The 20,726-nt window shown below is 50.1% G+C and overlaps 1 protein-coding gene across 1 annotated transcript in view; it reads right to left on the bottom strand.

Annotated features, from left to right (window-relative positions):
• Window positions 1-20,726, bottom strand: part of LOC132320047 (hydrocephalus-inducing protein homolog) — a 144,128-nt gene that overhangs the window by 89,185 nt on the left and 34,217 nt on the right. The window contains exons 8-11 of the mRNA XM_059832150.1: window positions 18,984-19,167; window positions 10,076-10,175; window positions 5,472-5,590; window positions 3,211-3,434 (exon numbers count right to left, since the gene is read on the bottom strand). Coding sequence (XP_059688133.1) covers window positions 3,211-3,434; window positions 5,472-5,590; window positions 10,076-10,175; window positions 18,984-19,167 — 627 coding nt within the window. The remainder of the gene's footprint in view (window positions 1-3,210; window positions 3,435-5,471; window positions 5,591-10,075; window positions 10,176-18,983; window positions 19,168-20,726) is intronic.

Below are 20,726 nucleotides of genomic sequence, written 5' to 3'. Positions count from 1 at the left end.
AGCCCTAACAGCTTATTTTGGACGGAGCAAAGGGAGCAGGCATGTTTTCCGTCACAGCACTTGCCAGGAGACAATGGAAAACTACCTCCAAACAAACCATGACTGGGGATCACGCTGGGAAACTGCCAAGGATGAGCCTTGCCAGGCAAGGGGAGAAATGACTGCCATTTCTGCTGAGTGCACTGTATCTGGGCTCAAGTGAGTTAACCTGAATGACTGCCAGAAGGCTCGGGCAAGGAGCCAACCCGGAGCCCTGTGCACCACAGCTGATAACAGTACAGCTTGTGAGAAAATGGGGGAAAAGGCAGTGGTTTTGGCAACCACCGTGTTTTACAGTAGCATTAAATAATGCACTTGTGAAGGAGATCAGGGTCCTTGCAGAGCACAAAGGATAACACAAGGTGGGAGAGGAACCACTTCAACACACATCCCCATTCCTTCCTTTGCAGCCCACTGTCCCACCAGCCAGCTCACCTCCGTTCAAAAGAACTGGGAGTTTTTCTCCATGGAGGACTAAATCCAGTGCTTAAAACCTCCCGACGAGGGAGGATCAGCTTGACCTGGTGGGTGGACACCTCAAAGGCTTTTGAAAAACAAACAGCTTGACTTGTGGGGCTGGAGAATGAGAGGTAAGGACTGAATAGGGATCCATGAAACAAAGGCAAGGCAGAAATCAAGGAGGCAGATGACATGTCAGAAGAGTGGATTGCAATGGGAATTACTGCTGAGGGACAGGTGTACGGGAGCAGGCGCGGATGCTGGGGTACCCTCACATGGGCTGCACAGGAACCACCAGCCAGCAAGGAGGAATACAAGGATGGGGAAGAAATAAATAAAAAAGGACCAGCAATCCTCTTTCACTGAGACGGACGTGGTTTAGTGGGCATGGTGGTGTTGGGTTGATGATCTTACAGGTCTTTTCCAACCTTCGTGATTCTGTGATGAGGTCTGCACCGAGCTCAGGGCCGTGCTGGCAGAACGGGGCAGACCGGCCACAGAGAAGGGGAGGACATGCTGGGCACCGGGAGCCAGGGCATCAGTGGGGGAAAAAGGACCACTTCATCTGGTTGTGGGGAAGCCAGAAGACAACTATCCCGCTGACAGCTCTTTCCTGCCCCAGGAGCAAGGCCATTGCAGGGCAGAGGCAGTGGGCACTACCCAAGAAAAACTGTATTCTACCTGTGATAAGCACATCTTTACAAGCAAAACCTGCTCTTGGCTCAAGGAGAAAGCTGCTTATGCTATAACATCCCATGACCAATTGGGGGAGGGACAGAACAGAATAAATTATTTGATTGTGAAATGTTCCCTCTTGATTTCCAAAACAAGCAGCACTTTCCCTCCAAACACAAAGCCAACGTAATTGTTTCTCTACTGAGGTCAACAGACCTACTCACCACTCTTCTCTTGCAAAGTAATAACCTTGTTGTTCTTTTTTTATCCATTTCCCTTACCTTACTGGTAAAATCAACTGCAGACTCCTTTTGTTTCTTTACTACCTTGATCTAATGCCTCCCCACAGCAGCCACCCGGGAGGCTGGCTGCCGAGGAGGCACAGCCAGCCCCAAAGCTCCAGAGCACCCAGCATCAGCTTCCCTGCCTACACCACGTTATCCCGCCAGCCCATGGTTAAGACTAGCTGGGACGAGTTCGCATGCTGCTGTGCTCCTGAGAAGCGAGCTTGGCCTCTCCTGTCATCAGCTTTTTTTTTTCCCCCTTCTCCCCTTTGCTCGGTGAGGATTATCTTTTCCAAAGGCACCAGCCCATGGGATGATGCCCAAGTCCTTGTGACAGTACTTGCTGCAGAGCTTCCCGTCTCCCGCATCAGCACTTTTCCGGCTGCAGAAAGAAGGTACCGTAGCACTCGCTGCACAAGAGCCGGGAGGACAGCTTGTCCCACTGCATTACCATGAGAAATTATGTTGAGGCTGCTGCTACCCATTTTGTATGGCTTATTAACAGAGGATTTTAAAAACACTGCTTCTGGCTGCAGAATCACCCAGGCTGGCCCCTCTCCAAAACCCTCTTGGCCTTGCTGGGTGTTCGGTGGGACATCCCAGACCATCTACTGCCCAAAGCTGATACCATCACACTGTCTGCCATGGCCCAAGGGGGAATGAGCTACCTGTAGCAAGGAGTCACTTCAGCTCCTGGGTACAGGGAGGACAGGGCAGAAGGCATCTCCACACCTTTCCCGTCAAACTTTTTTCCAGCATGGGTAGCCACTTAAAGCCCCAGGGTCCTCACACAGAGATGTCAAAGGGTCACAAAAGGAACCTGCTGCTGCTGAATTCGGTGCAAACAGTGTCCTGGAAAGTTGCAGAGCCACCCTGCCTCAACCATGAAGGCAAAGCTGCTTCCCAGAGGAACCCAAGACTTGGAAAGTTAAACTGGGTTTTGAGAGCAGAGGAGGCACGGTCATAGGTGGCCAGCAGGTCGAGGGAGGTGATTCTGCCCCTTGGCTCTGGTGAGACCCCACCTGCAGCACTGGGTCCAGCTCTGGGGTCCTCAGCACAACAAGGACATGGACCTTTTGGAGCGGGTCCAGAGGAGGCCACGAAGATCATCAGAGGGCTGGAGCACCTCTCCCATGAGGACAGGCTGGGAGAGTTGGGGTTGGTCAGGCTGCAGAAGAGAAGGCTCTGGGGAGACCTTCCAGGACTTAAAGGGGCTTATAAGAAAGATGGGGACAGACTTTTCAGCAGGGCCTGTTGCGACAGGACAAGGGGCAATGGTCTTAAACTAAAAGACGGCAGATTCAGACTAGATAGAAGGAAGAACTTTTTTACTATGAGCATGGTGAGACACTGGCACAGGTTGCCCAGAGAGGTGGTAGATGCCCCATCCCTGGAAACATTCCAGGTGAGGTTGGAGGGGGCTCTGAGCAGCCTGATCTAGTTGAAGATGTCCCTGCTTGCTGCAGAGGGATTGGACTAGATGAGCTTTAAAAGGTCCCTTCCAACCCAAACCATTCTATGAGTTCCTCTCGTGGACAATTACACTTTCCTGGCTGCTGCAATTGCAAGGGTCAAACTGGAGTCAAGGTGAAAAAGCCTTGGCTCTTAGTGGGGGGGTGCTAGGATCTGAGCCAAGACTAAGAGCTTAGACAACCCCTTTTTTCTCTGCTCCATCATAAAACGAGGTAGGGGGGAGATGATTACCCAGAGAGAGCTACAGATGTGCCCACCAAGCTCCTATAATTCTTCTCACCTGATAGTCAAGGTCACAGGCTCAGGCGATCCATTCACACTGAAACTGAACTCTTCAGTGAACTGCCCCAGGATGGTGGAACTGAAGGAGATCTGGATGACCTGGAGCCCATCCGGCAAAATGGTGCCCTCCTGGGGGAGAAAGGTGAAGCAGGAGCCCAGAGCTGTAGCTGGAGGGATCAAGTTGAAGGAAGCATTGATGGCCCCTCTGTTAAACAGGACCGCCTGCAGCAGCAAGAAAGCAAAATGGAAATACATAAGGAATCTTCCTTTCTTACACAAGGCTGATTTGTTTTCCTGTTAAACAATTAACATCTGTAAAAGGCAGAAGATGCCATGTGCTGCTGCTTGCCAGAAGCCAAAGAAAATGCAACAGGACAAGTTCTGCCTTTGGTTTTTTTCATGCAACGCAGTGATAACTTCATCTAAACAGAGTCACGCTGCGTTTATTCCACTGACACAGAGCAGTCCACTTTGACTTGGAGTGCTCAGCATCACCAAGTTGATTCAGACCCATCCCTAAGAGCAGCGAAGGGCGGTTGCAGCATTACTAGTGGATCATCACACAACTGCTTCTGCTCCAGATGAGCCCGGTCCTGCCAAGGGCAGAACACGTTCCGCTTCCATTGCAGCCAACAAGTTTATTGCATGTAGAAGACACCTCAGACCAGCACTATAACCAACTAAGTGCTCCCCAACTCTGCTACAGCAGAGAATTTAGGGTTCAATTTAGGTTTCTTTTATTTTTTCTCTAATGCGATTCTTTCTTAATCTTTGCTCAAACAGACATGTCAGGAAAGGAGGAGCGTGAGGTGCATAGCAGCTCCATCTATTCCAAAGAATTTCTCTTTCCTAATTATTCACAGCCACCACCTAAGATTTTACCATTATTAGAATAAACTGCAAATTTAGAATCAAGCTGTATTTTGTTGAATACTCGATCTACTGCCTCTAACAAGTGACACAATCCCACAGCGTTTGTTGAGATTCAGCTCTTTTCATGTTGGGCAAGAAACGCCCGCATCTGCCTGTGAGTACCAGCATGCTGTCAGTCACCTACAAACCTACCCAAAGCAAAGCTGTAGTGTTTCTGATTGCTGCAGGGTGAAATCCTGCCATTTCCATGGACTTAGCTATCTGCTTTGAATGTCTTTTCCCTAATTTTTGTCCTTGCAAAACCTGTCAGAAAAACTGAGACAGAAGCATAGAAACATCCCTTGTCTTTCAATTTTGCAGCTGCTCTTGAAAATATGCATGTATTCAAACTCCACAATGGTAACTTGAAAACTACTCTCTCCTCTCATGTGTTCTACACCTTAGTTACAAATTGCACTTAGGGAGCCTACGCTGAGCTGGGGTTTACCTCCAGTCTAGCTGCTTAGGAAAGCACTAACAGCATCATCTACTTATTCACATTTTCTCAAGTAATGAAAATCATAAATTGATAGAGAGAGAATCAATAAAGTAGCAGCATTAAAAATGCACAGAGAGCACAAAATTTTGGTAAGAAAACACCTTAATGTGTCCTTCCCTGCCATAGTCAAGGTTTTGAAAGTGTCTGGCATGATGTATTGCCTCATTTTCTACCTCTTTCGCTTGCGCTTTTTTTTTTGCGGAAGACTTGACACCATTGGGGGGAGGCAAATATATAGAAAGTGCCTTTGCTTTATTTCCAGAAATGCTTTGCTCTTTATAGAGCCAGAGATGCACCAAGTCTGAAGTGTGGTGAGGCACTGGTCGGCGAGGGGAAGCACTCCCAATTTCTTTGCTGGGGACAGCTCTGAGCCAGGAGGCTGCACGGCTTCCCTCCGACTCCCAGGAATCGGTAGGATGCACTTAACTGAAAACTCTTTGCAAGGGACTTGAGTTCAAACACAGTAACTTTGTTCCAGCTGCTTTTTAAGAGCCAGAGTACAAAGGTGCTTTGCATCTAGGGCTGAAACAAAAGCCTCTGGATACTTATCTTTTTAACCCAGTGCTGTTTTCCTGGGTCAAGGGGCTTTTTTGCATGAAGCCTCCCAGCTGACCTCAAATGGAGGTTGCCAAAAAGCAGGCATTAGGGCTTCCTAAATATATATATACCTTTCAGACCCCATCAAAAGTGTCCAGATTGTGTGAAACCCCCCAAATTTGACGAGTATGTCAAATATTCCCTGCTCACAACTGCCCGAGTTGCCAGGAATCCCCCAGGTTCACGAGGCTCAGCATTGCCCCGGGAGCCATGAGGATCCAGCCCAGCCCCTGCGAACCCCTCCTGCTCACCTCATAGCTGTGGGCTGATCCAATGAAAACCTTCCCGATGTCCAGCTGGTCAAAGTTGAAGCGGAGCCGGGGCCCTATGCCTTCCCCCTTGATGCGCAGGGGCAGCCTGGTCTCTCGGCCTGGGGAGAGATTGCCGTTTCAGTACAGTAATTCCCTCTGTTGTCCTGGATTTTCCAGCCTGCCTCAATGCTAGTCCCTGACTCCGGGATGGATGGGACCTGCTCTAGATGCTCTAGGAGAGGATACAGGACCTTTCTCGGCCCTCAGGAGATATGCCCTTGGGCTGGTTTCTAATTGCGCACCAACCCCTTGGGCTGGTTTCTAATTTAGCGAACAATTTGCACCCTGAAAAAGCAATGCCGAGTTTAGAACATGATCTCTGAATTTTTTCCCCACGCGCTTAGACGAGCTCTGAAATCCATTCAGTGAAGGCACAAAGCTCACGAAACAGAACTGAAGATAAAAATACGCCATCTATACTGGAGACGACAGCACAAGAGCCGAGAAGTACGAGCCTAAGCAAGGCGAAGCTCCCTGCTAAGGGCCATATGCACATCCGAGTGCTGCCTCGAGCAAGCAGAGCATCTCAGCCACCGCCTGTGCCCAACATACAGCTCCGTACCTGGGAGTGAGCCCCAAGTCTCACCTCCTGCAGCAGCGCCTAAATAACACAGGGCTTTATGATCTCCAGAGAGGAGAAGCACTCACCTATTCCCACCACGACACCAGAGCTCAGCTTCGTAAAGACACCTTAGCTGAAGCACGCTGAGCAGTTATGGAAAACCAACCTCCTCACTACTGAGATGAAATAAGCCATAAACATACCGCGAATACACACATCCCTTGCTGCAAAGGTAACTGAGACCGCAAGGCTCATAGCTAAACTCTAAGGTGTTCGTTCTCATCCATAAGTCTGCTAAGCCGACAGAGTGCAGGGTCTTCCAGTCTGAAGGCTCTTCTGAACCACCGGAGCAGCCCAAAGTGCCTGAATCCTAGCTGGAATTTCAGGTTGGGTCTCCCTGCCTTCCCATTCTACTCTGCATGGAAAGCGAGTAGCACAAGGAGGAAGAGAGTGCCCCAGAAGTTGTGTACAACCCTCACTGTAGCTTTTGTGCAAAAATATTCCTCTTGCCTTCAAGTTCCCCTTGCGCAATGCTCACTGCTTAGTAAAGAGTAGGGATTGAAGGTTGCTTTTAGAAAAAAAGTCTTCTGCAGAGCTATTCGAGAACATCCAAAATGACTTTTTATTGGAAAGAGCAGCCCAGGTGTGGCAACACAGCAACTAGATCACAACTTGAAAAAACCCTCCTGGAACAGCCTTTTCAACGATTACTGACTTTTTGATCTCGCAACCATGGGATGAGGATGTTTGATAATGTCCAAAGCCAGAAAGGAGGAGCTAGGGAGCTTTTGTTCAATTCAACATTTTTAGCGTGCATCCAGCCAAAGCCCAGCTGACACCAACGATGAGAGTTATGTTCCACAGCTCCAGCGCGAACAGAGGGCTGTGTATTTCTATTTCTCAGACACCGTAAAAGAGGCAGTATTGGGTGCTCACTGTCAGAAGAATTCTCCATCTTGCATCACGTGTGGCTTCATTTTAAAAACTCTAGGTCTGAGCCATGAAAGCTCTTGGGAAATGGCAAAGATTGCCAAGTGACAAGCTTTCATCCATGACCTTGCTGAGACACACGTCCCATGGCCACTGTGATGGAAAAATCAGTGGCAGTTCTTCCCCTTGTGCAGTAGGTCCTCATCCTCTCCTGAAGGTCCAGAGAAACCATCCTTTCTTCTACCCCTACACTGAACTTGAAACTCTAGGAAATCCCTGAAATCTTGCTCTTCCACCTTCCAGGTGAACCTCAGAGTGGGCTTTTCCCAAAGGAGGAGCAGCAAACTAAACTACAGGCAGCATTCAGCAGAGCTGAGAGGAAGAAAGATGAGAGTACATCCTCCTCTTTGCTAGCAGCTGGGGCTTTCAGGAGCATCCAGCCTTTGCCCAAGGCCTGGGTACAGCTGGCCTGTGGCCCTGTGATACTCCCACCATAACATGTCCCAGAGCACGCAGACCAAGGGCATGGAGGAGCTACAGCCTCCTCATCCTCAATCCCAAATCCACACCTGGTACGAGAATTTGGATCTCAGGAGGAATAATACCTTGGCACATCATGCAGGGTGTACAATTTGGCACTGCTGCCTTGCTTTCAAATCAAGAGGGGCGCAGGTGGCCCAACAGCACAGCACTTGGTTGCCAAAGTCCTTAACTTCTGATGCTTTCTGACACTCAGTTTCTTGTTCACAGAACGTCCCCGTGTTTTGTGACTGTTTTTGAACATGATTCTCATCTGACCACGTCAATAAACAGTTTCACATGATGCAGGACAGATCTCTCACAAGGTAAGGGAGTGATTGTCATTTGGGATTTTGCTTCTCCCTGCAAGAGTGGCTCAGAAAGGGGTTTTGCAAGCTGCAACCTAATACAGTTCTGTGTGCAGACAAACCTAAAAATGAATTTTAGGTGTCTCAGCCCCCCACCATATGCTTCCTTCCAGCACTCACGAGCTCCAGCTTTCTTTGCATGAATAACTAAGAAAGTTCATTTTGAGCTTAAATACTTGCCAAGAGCACATTTCAAACCACTTCTTAACTGCCAGCTTTGCAAGTTGCCCAGTGCTGATTAGTTCTGTAAATCCCCTGATCCAGAAGCATGTGCTAAGCAATTTATGGAGGCACCTGCAAAAAAGTGGAGGCCAACAAAGCCCCTTTCCAGTGGGGCGTGAGATCCAGCTGCACTGGGGCAAAGCTTCCAAATATTCCCCGCGAGGGGCAGGCACGCCATCTGCACATCACGCTCCAAAGGGATGTGTGACTGGCACGCCGATGTACGAGGAAGGCAGTCATGCTTCTCAGAGGAACCAAGAAGCAAGATTAATTGACTCCCTAGTTAAAGATCGTTGTTTTCCTCTTTAAAGTCTTTTCGCACCCAGGGACCTTGACTCTGGCACAGCTTCCATCCTGACGACACAGTGGAGCAGCTCTGTTTTGTCACGGATGGGGGGTAGGGGCATCATTTAAATGACCTCCTCGACATCCTTTTCCAAGGAGCCAGTGGAAGAGTTAAGCTCTCCAGAGGGCCCATCAGGGTCTTTCAAAAGCAGGATCCTCTTTCTAAACACACATCATTTGCCCAGCTCCGTTTCCTGTAACTCCCAGACCAGCTCAAGGCTTGCAGGCAAGTAGTTTTCCCATTTCTCTGCAACGAAAAAGCTCTCCTGGCACAACCCCTGGAGATCCCTGCAGCAAAGAGATAGACAGCCCCCCATCACTACAGCAAGAATCCCAGAGCTATGAGCATAACACTGAGCAAGGAATCGCTTGGGAGCAACTTCTTAAATCAATCCTTGCCTTCCACAGCTCTAACAACTGCAGCTGGTGGGCAGGAAGACAGTTTGCTAACACAAGCCCTCTGTAATTACTGTAGGTGGCATTTGCCAAGTAAACTCTGCGCAATTACTGTGTAAATAAAAAGCTGTTTCATGACATTTGTGTCTGTCAGCTTGGAGCGGTAAGGAAAGCAACAAAGCAGCTGGGTTAGTGATTTCAGCACCCTCCAAAACGGGAGCCTGGGTGCTGGAGGGCCACGGGTCTCGCACCTCTTCCATGGGGAAAACCATCATGTTCCCTGGAGGGAAATCTGACAGCGATGTCTCACTCAAAAAACACCTTAAGCAGCACCGTGCAGAGACGCAGAGGAAGGACAAGGTAACCCGAACCACGCAGCCTGCTGCAAGCATTCCCTGCCCCGTGCTAGCACAGCAAAGGGATCACCTCTGAAGGGCAAAGACGGTATAACTCGGGTGGGTCAACAATAACTGCTCCCAGAAGAAGACCTGACAGCACTTCTGTAAGACAGGATGAGCAGAAAGCTTGCCTAGCAGACTGCTCGGACTCCAATTTCCAGGGAAGGCGTTCACTCTGCTGAGTACAGCAAGGCCTGTGCAACGCTACCCGTATGCACCATAGACTCCGAGCCACAAGGTGACAATTCCCAGGCAGGGAGAGAAGTGTGGACTAGCCAGAAGTGGTCCTTTCGCAGACACCCCGCGCTCAGCAGGGCTCAGTCACCTGAGGCCTGGCAGCATCTGAGGAGCGGGAGGTGATCCAGGGTCTGGGAGCACATTTGTAACTCAGCTCCTGCTGCCTCAGGAGTCTGATGATGCATCCATGTAATAAAGACTCATCCGGGAAGGAAATGGTCTATAGGGGCTTAGCGCTCGTCCACAAAAGCTGTTCTGCTGTGTCCTTCTTTGGCATTCCCAGGCACCTCACAGCAGAGGAAACGCTGGCAAACCCATGGCATGAAAGCTTATCCCTTCACTGCTTTGGTTGTCTGGGATCAGTGATCCAAGCTCATAGCCAGACATCCCGAGGGCTGGCCGCGGATAGGAGACCACCTGGAAACCGCAGGGACAGCGGGCATGTGCCAGCACCGCCCTGCTGACCACCCACCCTTCCCAGCAACTACACGAGAACCGAAGGGGCTGGAAGACTATTTGTGCCTCGCCTCCACCATGGGTAACAGAAGCAAGAGAAAGGAGCTGTACCTGAGATGTCACAGTAGACCGTCTGTTGATAGACTCTGGCTTCACGGGGTTTAAAGACCACCTTGATTTCAGCCGAAGAATTTGGCCAGACATCTCCCTCCTAAAACAGAAGCAGACAGCAAACCATTTATCTTCCAACGTTACATGTCTTGTTTTCAAGCCCAGCCCTGTAGCCTATATTTAGAGCATCAGTGAGGAGCAAGGAGCAAGCAACACTTGTCAACAAAATTTATAAGAGAGTTTGGAAGCAGCTGCAAAAAACTAAGCCCCTTACCTTTACTGGCACCTGGCAGAAGCATTTTGTTAAATTAGGGCTACAACAAAGCAACCAAACTGGCAATCAAACTCCAGCGAATCAAGCAGGATTTCTTCAAAGGTGCTAGCCAGTCTACGGAAAAAGGACCTCTCTCCTGCAGACCTTCCCGTATATCCCTGTATCACTATGGCTACGTGAACACTTCTGCTCAGATCAGAAGAGATTTAGCAAATCAAATGGATTTTTCCATTCTTAGTTATGAAGGTTCTGCCTCTTCTCCCCTTCACCCCTACATGTATTTAAATATATAACGTACTCCGGTGAGTTGGGGCGCTCAGCAGAACAAGCCCTCCCACCTGGGGATCAACGAAGAACAGACTCCTTGTCGATGGCTGCTTCTGCCCCGTGCCGTGAGCAGTCAGCCAGCACGTAGGTTACAAAAGATCTGAGAATGAAATTGAGAGTTGGATGTGACCTGATTACCTCTGCAAGGTGCATGCGCTCTTGGTTCCCTGAACACAGGCTCCAACAATAAGAGATGGGATTTGCTTATAGCCCACACCTCTTTCAACCAAAAATCAAACAGTTCTTTCCCTTGTCATGCTCAGAGATTGAAGTCTGGGCCATGCCACCAGTGCTTCTGCAAGGGTCTGCCGCTTCCTTGGGGTCTTCTCGCTCTACTTCACCCCCAAAGAGTCCTGGCACTGGTGCCCAGTCCCAGGGAGCCCTGTCGCTTATTTTTGGAGGCATCCCTGGTTTGTGAAGGCTCTCACTCACTTCTTGCAACTGCTTTAAACAAAGGCACCACTTACATCCCCTCAACTCCTACCATTACAAGCATCTCTTCGTGCATTTGTTGACATAAATATAAGCACATCTGACAGCTGTAATAATACTCTACAAGGAATGAAAAATTTAGCTATAGAAGGAGACAAAAAGAACAGAGTTCTTTTTCTATCAGTAAAGTGAGGCTTTGATTCTGCTTGCTGCTGGGGATCCTCAATACTTTGTCCAGAAGAGTCGTGAACTGACTGGAGCCTCCGGCGCTCCTGCGGCATAAATATTAAATAAGTCTGAAAGCATAAAGTCACTTGGATTCCTCTCAAAACCTAGAGCAAACACATTTGCCAGACCAAATGTACTTCGTGTTTCCCCCCAGCAAGCGACTGGATGAAGATGAAGCCGCCTTCTATGACGACACGCTTGCTTGAGGAAGCAAGCTGGGGACATCAGCCTGCAACCCACAGTCAGCGTGCCAGGTATCAGAGCCTTTGGGTCCCATAGGGATGCTGCATGGACTCAGCATCCACAGAATTATCTCAGATTTGCAGGAATAAAAGCATTCCGGGTGCTCCACACAACAGAAGCTCCGCTACATCTGGAGCTTGCCTAAGCTGAGGCACTGAGAAAAACCACTCGGATGATAGATTTCCCTGGCTTGGCTAATTAGAATTGAGTAACTCGGCAGTGCGCATCACCCAGCAGCTCCCTGTGTGTTCAACAGACTGAATTCAGTGGTCTCACCCTGGGCAGAGCATCCCTGGGGAGGGGGGATGCACTAGGCAGCTGCTGGCATTTGCTTCAAGCCCAACGCCTGTAGCTGAACACAGATCTCAGCTCACCGGCGTTCTACGCTTCTCCTTAAAGGGTGCTGCACGGGCTGAGCTGCCCAGCGGCACCGTCTGATCCTCCAGCTGCTGTGATCCTCTGCCCAGAGAGCTGCAGAGAGCCCTCATTCCTGCACAGCAAACGGTGCCTTGCCAGCACCATCAGCTATGCAAACACTCGCTGCTGCTATGCTGAAGCAGTGGTGATCTTTGACGTCTTCATCTTAGAGAGGGGCAGAAAGCAGGGGAGGATAGCACATCCTGAGCCTTAAAACCAAAACACAGGCATGCACTAAAAGAGGACTTCAGCAAGGAGTGGGAGTGAAGAGAGCCCAATTTCAGAACAACCACCCAGATCACACCAAGGGGAAGTCTCCATTTGCTCCACAGAGCCCCACGGGCCAGACAGCAAAGCCGGGAGAAGGTATTGGAATGAGACAGGACAGAACCAGAGAGGCTGAGGGTGAAAACTGATGCCAGGATTTGACTGGAGGTCTGCAATCAGGCTTACGAGGGCTGTGCACAGCCAGACTACCAGGGGCACGCAGCTTAGAGTTTGCGCTGGCTGTCAGATGGACAATGCCTACCATAAACTGAGCATCCCACTTGCTGGGACGGCGTTACTGCTTTCAAGACTTTGGGACCTATCTGAAAAAGCAGAGTGAGATTTATACCATGTCACCATTTAGTGCGATACTGGCTGCTCTGAAGCAGGAGTTCATACGAACAGGTTCCATAGAGCCAAATCATTCCTGGGAAACTCGGACAGCATCCTTCCCTCCACCGAGGCCAGGAAACAAACTTCTCTGAGCCTAACGCAGCAGTATCAGTCTTTCACGTCAACGATCTGACAAAGTACTCTTTTGCTGCTGGCTTCTGCTGGATCGCAAGCTGATGGTACTCGCTGGTCTATTTTATGTGCCGCAATCAGATATATTGGCCCTGCGGACACTTCAGGCCAGTTTGGTTATTACTCAGAGGTTGACAGAGGCAATACATCTCCCATTAATACAATTCACAAGCAAAAGTGAAGCTAAGCAGGAAAGGAAGAGAATTCAAAAGAACCATTGGCCTGATGAATATGTATCTGCTAACAACGGGCACTTTTCTAGCTGAGCGAGTTTAGCTGACTTTGGGATTCGATGAATTCCAATGCCGGCACATCTGTGACAGAAATATAACCGACACGCTGATCTTACCCCATTGTTTTGGAGCACAGTAACAGCAATATATCACGGAGGCAGCGATAGGGACAGAGTTGACAGGGCGGGGGACCTAGGAAGGCGGTGCAGAGCCAGAAGGCAGGGACAGGAGTGGGAGACGGTTCAGAAGCAGCCTGTGCTCGATGCTCACGACAGCTCTGCCTTGCTACGAGCTGCACCCACATCACCTGTCCGGCTCTGGTCACTGCCAGTTGAGCTTTGGGTGAACAGGACTAGGATGGCAAACTTACCTGTTCCCCCGCTAAGCTCTGGCAGTCAGACAGACATATACTCTGCATGCCTGAGCCCCTAACGTGACTTGCACGGCAACAATCCTGACTGCAGCGGTGAACATGCACAGGGAGACATTGTGACTACAGCAGGGAGAAGGGAATAGAAAGAGAACTTCATAAAAAAATTCAGTAAATCTCACTCCCCCATTTTACAGCACACCAAAACGGAGCCACAGCAAGGCTTTCACTCACCACAGAGTCCACCCAGGCTACTGCAGGACTTCCAATGCTCCTCTCAGGGCAGCGAAACCTTCCAGAAGCTCCCCTGGCAGGGCAGCACCGTTAGCCCCAGGCGCTCCACGGAGGTTCCAACAAACAGAAGGAATAAGGGCTGAATCCTCAAGGCCTGAATGCCCTCAAGTGTTCAGGAGAGATGTGGGAGTATTCACACTATATAAACTTTCTATCTCTAACTTGGATCATCTACAGGGAGCCTCGGGCTACAAAGCCTACATCCCCTTGAGTGCAGAAGCTGAACTGCCCACGTTCTCCACCACCCCGGGACACCGGAGGTTTGTGTCAAGGGCAGGCAACGGGGAAACCCCTCCTCCCCAGAGTAACATAAAAGCCTTTCATAGTCCTCACGCCACTCCGGTGGTGTACTAGCCCCAGGAGTGCACGACTACACGCTATTTCATAGTCCAGAGAGCAGCCTCTGCACATGCCCTGGGCTCTCTGCAGGCACTGAGCTCCATACCAAGGGCTGCCCCTCAGAGGAATCCCTTCGGGTCTTCGCGGCTTTGGATTAACCTGGTTTGGGATAACAACGCCCACACTTAGCCTGTTCTCAGGGGGCACTGCCTCTTGCCACGAAACCGCCTTGTGCAATACCAAGTCCGCTTCAACAGCCTTTCTCTCTCTCTCCACCATAGGACCTGTCCCCATTCAACTCTTGCCCCCACCTAATCCCCGTCCCCCTGCCCCCCGTAGCACACACATCTGTAACAGGCACCAGGTAGCCGGACGCTGGCAGAGCCAGCAGCGATACCCTGCCTCCCGCTGCGTGCCAGGCCTTGCACCCAGCAGGACATCTCAGATCAGCTCCTGCGGAGAAAACCATGCCCACCTCCATCTTTGCAGAAGGTACTTGGAAACCAGCTCGCAGATGAAGGCTGGCAGGGAGCTGGCTACCCCAGCCAGGACTCGCTGTCCAAGGCTCCCTCTGCTTACGGACAAGTGGGCACAGAAGGCAGGAGGGCGATATCGGGGCTTTGCAATCTGCTCCGGCTGCCTGCTGGTCTCCATGTGGGATATGAGACACTGGTCGGGACACAAAGCCCTAGTTGTCCTGGCCTCCTCCCATTCCTGCATCACCGTTGCTGTCGGAAGGGGAACCGGAGCTGGGTCAGTGCTGGCAGGGCATATATCCGACTCTGGAATTTGATCCTGGCCCAAGATAGCCCAAAGTGAACATCAAAATGGGGAACTGCCACTGCACCAAAAACCACAGCTTCAGCAAGAACCTGGGAGAACACTGCAAGTGCACATCTCCAAACAGCGAGGGAGTGGAAGTGAGTCCCTGCAGGCGTTACTTGGAGTGCCCGAGATCCTGGTGGGATGATTTGCTCAGTACCGCCAGGACCACAGTGATGGCTGCAATGCTGCCAGGATCTCTCTGTACACTGTATAATTAACCAGCGCGGGAGGGAGCCTAGAGCTTTGTGCCGATGTCATGTCTTCTTTTACAACCTAAACAGACAAACCCCCCTTGCCGGGGAAGATGCCTTGCCAAGCTCCAGGAAGCCATTCAGTGGTGCACCAAGATCCTGACAAGGGACAGGTCTCCATACATCTGAGGGGCTGCTGGATCCCAAAGCACAGTCACATGAGACGCCTCTAAGGCACCAGGAGGAAACAAACCTCCGGACTAGCAATAAAACCCAGCCTTCTGTATGCATCAGCACAGCTCTCTGGAACGATCCTCATGCCACATCATTACTGGAGCCTTGTGCTCATATCCCCGCTCCCAAGCAAACCTGCACCAGCAGTTAATAGATTCAGTCTCTTGGGCTCCCGATACGAAATCACCATTCGGCAGGATCCAATCTATTTGGGCGGAAACTTTCAGCAGTACGTCCACAGATAGCTTCCCTCTCCCGTCAGTGAAGCTATAAACCAGATCGTTTGACTCCAAAGGTGGAGAGCAAGAAGAAATAATCAGTTACACTTTCTTCTACTATACCATAGCTAAAACAAAGTCTTTCAAGACATAACTAGTCTGGGAAATTTCTGTCATTTCTCCCTTCATTACTGCTGTATCTTAGACTATCAAACTAGAAAAATACTCTGAGTTATTTCTCCTGGGAAATTAAAATAGGCTGTTGAAGAGGTTCCTCACATTCCTGCTACCCCACAGGGAAGAAAAGAGCTGCTGGTTAAAAGGATATGCTTCATTACCCACCCTCGCAGGCTGCCGCTACATGCGTAAGAGCCTCGGGACGCCTCAGGAGCCAGCGGTCTGCCTGGGCTAGCGTGTTCTCTATAGGATGGCAGTTGAGTCAGAGCACGAAAAACTACCATGGATGCTAACCAGGACAGAAATAAAACATATAGTGCTGGGAACAGGATATTGCAACGCTTCTGGCTTCACATCAGTCTCAGACAGGCTGCAACTGGCAGGTGGCAGAAAATACAGACAGTGGCTGTATGGTGATACAGCACAAAAACTCCAGCTGTCGTACCCTGGCTTTGCTACAGCGTAAAGCAACGTCACACGGGAGGGGAAAACACACCGTGACTCACAGCTCCAGAAGCGATCTCTATGCAAGAGCCCAACCGTAAATACTTGCAGAGCCTATTTTCCCCCCCTCAGGCCTAAATAATGAGAATCCGCTAGATACCCACCAGCCTGAACAAGAAAAAGCCTGTCTTGAACAGCTGGGGACGACCAACTGTTGCCAAATCCCCTACTTGCTTTTGCAGAGGGGGAAGGCGAGCCACCGAATGGAAATCGCTGCTCAAAGTGGACAGAAAACCAAAGACAGAGCTGGCAAGAGAAGTACCGAAATGCCACCCAAAGCGCACCCTGCTAGTTCAGGGCATTTAGGAGAAGGGCAGTGCCGAAGCAAACATCTGCCTCTTCCCATAAATAACTGAACCCCTGGAGATAGTGTCTTCTGCCAAAAACTGAAGTGCTCTGTAGTAACCTTTCATTTGGATGGGGACCAGCTTGGTTCCCCAGCTGAGGTGGAGATTTGCAGGAACAAACAACACAGTTACCTCCCAGCCCAGCCTCTGGATCAACAACACGAGCAGCTTCATAACCTGGACATCTCGAAGACCACCTCCCTCAGCTCAGAGCTAACCCATGGCACTGAGGAGTCACTACCAAGCAGTCACAGGACAGGTAGGACTTGTCAAGGTCAGCGCAATGGTAACAAATCCTTGCCCTCCCTTTCCTCTGGTTTCCATTTCCAAGGAGTCAGCACCCACGGGTCTGCAATGTGACTTACAGCTAAGCTGTGCTGCGGAGGGTGCAGCAAAAAGCAAGGACCTTCTCCTTTGGTAGCCACCTGGGCTTCTATCACAGCTGCTTCTGCTGACATAGCATGTGTATTTGCAAAAATAAATTAAACCAAATTCGAGATGCACTCAGAAAGTCAGAGTTGCATAACAGCTTGTTTCCCACAGGCTTGGACAGCTGCTCAAAATGTTCATGGTCACGTGGTAATTCCAAAATCACTGCCTCCTCTTTTTTGTTATTATTTTCACCAGCAAATTAACCCTATACAGACTGAAGTCACCTGCTGCAGCTTCTACAGATAGCAACACCTGGAAAAAACAGCAGCTAATGGTGCACTTACACAGCAAAGCTTCTGCACAAGCCCTGCAAAGCCACCCTGCCCAGAAAGCATTTCCCAGACCGCTGGCCCTCCATCAGCTTCCTAACCTCTGGAAGCAATTGCTTCCTCCAGTCACTTGTTACAAGGGTTTGATTATTTTTATAGGGTGCTCTCAGACATCACAGGTGATAGGTGGGAAGAAGAGAGCAGCCACTTTGGGCCAGAAGCTCTGTGAGGCAGCAAGGTCCCAGCTTTGGGGGGGCTCTCCAGCACGTTTACACAGCAGTGCAGGAAGGGTGTCTGTCCAAGCTAAATGTTACAGGGCTGTCACTGGAGAGAAGGTTGTGGAAGTCAGTGGCAGTGGATTTGTAGATTCTACATTTGATAAAAAGGAGAAAATACTTGCTATCTTTTGAGGTAAAGACACCCAAATGTCAGGCGGGAGGGAGAAGACAGACATGAGCAAAACTCCGAGCGTGAAACTGATTGTTCCATAAATAATGGAAATAATGGAAATCAAAAGGTTGATAATGCTGGCCAAGACAGAAGGGGAGAGACCCATGTAGTAGCCCACTTATATTCAGCCCTGGAGCAAACTGTGTAACATCACCATAGCCATTCAGGAGATGTTTCCACTCAAGACCTGAGGCCAGGCTACACTTCATGTCCGTACATCACCACGTTGGGTACCAGCACGCAGTACTGTGGGCAGCCAGACTTTGGGACCTCACCTTAACATAGGTAATGCATCAAGGGTGGGTCGAGCTAGTTCTGGAGACATATGCCAACTGTAACGAAGCAGGAGCCCTGGGACACGCTCCAAAACCAGCTCTAATGCACTGCAGGATGCCCTTCCTGCTCAGCTGATCAGCTCCCACCCTCCACAATACTCCTACAGCTCTCACTCTATCTCTTGGTCACACCATGCTGCTGCCAGCTACAGTGGTGTGAAACCGCAGCTGTGCTGACATTGCTGGCTCTACAGCCTTAGATGGGCTCTAGGAACAACCAAGAAGAGAACACAATCCCCTTCCTTGAAAAAAACCAAGAAATTATTTTCACCTATTTTAAAAAAAGAAGAGGTTGGGCTTATTCTAGGGTTTACTCCACGATGAGAAGGGATTTTGCACTGCTCAGGCAGCAAGCATTCTTCGTCTCAGACCATGCAAATACTCAGAATCAGAGCTCTGGTTAATTGAAGGACATGGCGTTTTGCTTGCAGAAACAGAAAAGCAAAGAATGTTCTGTACTTATGTACAATACAACTCAAAAAGACCGTTTAAACCTGCCAGTCTTGTGTCCAGGCTCACAGATGATCCTGGATGGGAGATTCTGACGTGGTGTAAGTCCAGGTTATACGAAGGGATTGGTATTGCCATGACTAAACTTGGGCTGAATTTGGCCTCCTTTCCACAGAGGACCATTTCATTCTTCAGGTCAATATGTGAACTGACAATGCTCTAATACCCTTTGTTACTCCCCATACAGTATGCGTAAAGGTGTGCCCTTACATATAATAATCGATACCTCTGAACACTAAGAGCACTTATTTATAGCCCTTGCAGTAGCTCAGCTTCAGGCAGGCTCTCGCTGCCTGTCAGGAGCCCGCAGTTCAGAAGTGGTTTTTGTAACAAGCCCTCCCAGCCTCGCTAGAAACCTGATGTGTTCTCTCGGCACATCAAGACAGCTGATGCAGGGATCTGCCAAGTGACCTCATTCAGGGAGGAGGAAGAGGAGGAGGAGGGGAGGTTCTCAGCTAACAGCTTACCGCTGGCTCAACGGTGAAGATATCATCGGAGAAAAGCATGGAGTCTCCTTGCACCTTTGCCCTCTGGTTCCGGAAGGTGCGGGAGAGAAGGGAAAGGCGTTCTCGGAGAGTGGGGTCCACCGTGCACTCCTTGAGGATGCAATCCGTCTTGTCCTCTTCCTGCCTCTGCAGCCTGCGACACAGCCTGCGGCCACGGGGAGAGACAAACCAAACAGATAATTCAATAAGCAACATATTTGCAGAGACTGCCGGGTAAGTGCAGGGGCAGCAACGCACTCAGGGAGGAACAGCAGCAGCTCAGCAAGGGGCTGACCCCGAGCCATGGGGTCCCAAATGGATCAGATGATCCCTTGTTGCTCGCTGGCGTGGCAGGTAGTTTTACTCCACACTCACAAGTTAAGAAGAGGTTTTGGAAAGCTAGCAGCCCTCAAGAGAGCCTCCCGGCTCAAAGGCGCTGCCGCAACTGATGGAGAATCCACCAACCTCAACCGCCTTTTCCAACCATAGAGCTGCTCAGAGGAGGCAGATAAAGATGAAGGAGCACCCGCTGCAGGGCTTCACCAGCAAGGGGAGAAGCAGCTGGGGTACAGCTGCAGGTTACCAGCATCACTCTTTTCCCTTCCTTTTTGGACCTGCGACGATAAGGAAACAATCTCTGCTCTCTGTTCCCTATAGGGCCTTCCACCAGAGGAGCCCAGAGCACTTGACAAGCAAACTAATGAATTCAGGCATCACACCCCCTCGGTGAAATTAATGGGTTGATATGCATGCAAACAGAGGCCCTAGGAAAGGAAGGGACTTTGCCCAGCATCACCCCATAAAGAAGTCAGGACCAGCACCTCTGAATCCAAACCCTTCAGTCGAGCCTTGAACCACCTTATTTTTTCCCTTTTTGGCCTTCTCTCCAGAGCTGTGACACCGTTACTCTCTCCCTTACTTGGCAGTTGTAGCAGAAATCATTCTAGTGTTTCAAGATCGCAACCAAGAGATGAGAAGGCAGCACTGCTACAGAGCCGTTGCTTCCGAGCTGGCATATTCCTGTCCCCCCTTCACGCTCCAGTCCCCTGGCCATCAGGAACCAGCAGATGACAACACGGGGGGGGATGAGCAAAAGGCTCCCTATGCAACAAATCGAGGCAGTGTGGTATAAACAGGAGAGCGATCATCACCCAGCTAAATTCAAACACAATTAGAAAGGAAATACAGTCATGGATGTTACTAGCTGCACACAGACAGAGCCTCGGGCAAATGCCGTCACCAGAGCCAAAAATACGTGCTTTGGCTAGCTCCCTGTGGAGGGCGATGGAAATGGTTCTCCGTGGCTGACCTGCAATGCCGCATATTCGGGGGGCTTCCAGCCACTGAGATGAGCAACCCTCAACTCAACCTCAAGGGACAATAATTCCACTGTTACATCCCAGAAAGTCCTGCAGGAAGGAGACGATCCAGGTCTTTTTGGGTCACATCCCAGTGCAGGGTCCTGCCTTCTCCCGTGAAAAAGTCCTCCCTGCTCCAAGACCTCAAAAGCTTCTCTGACACCAGGACAGCGGCCTTAGAGCTATGACCATCCCTATGACTTCCAAGTAAGGCAGAACAAAATGTCCTGCTCAGACTTTAAGACACAAACTGGCATAGAGATCAAATGTAATTGGGAAGAAAAAATAAAAATGATCAGGTTGAAGTCTACTGGGGGGAAACCTGGATGCTTCTGAGGGGAAAGAGGATCACTCAGGGTCCAGGCTG

Source organism: Gavia stellata, chromosome 33, assembly GCF_030936135.1.
Source record: "Gavia stellata isolate bGavSte3 chromosome 33, bGavSte3.hap2, whole genome shotgun sequence".
In the NCBI taxonomy this organism is placed as follows: domain Eukaryota; kingdom Metazoa; phylum Chordata; class Aves; order Gaviiformes; family Gaviidae; genus Gavia; species Gavia stellata.
The sequence above is the reverse complement of the archived record's forward strand: the minus strand, read 5'-3'. Positions and strand labels throughout refer to the sequence as shown.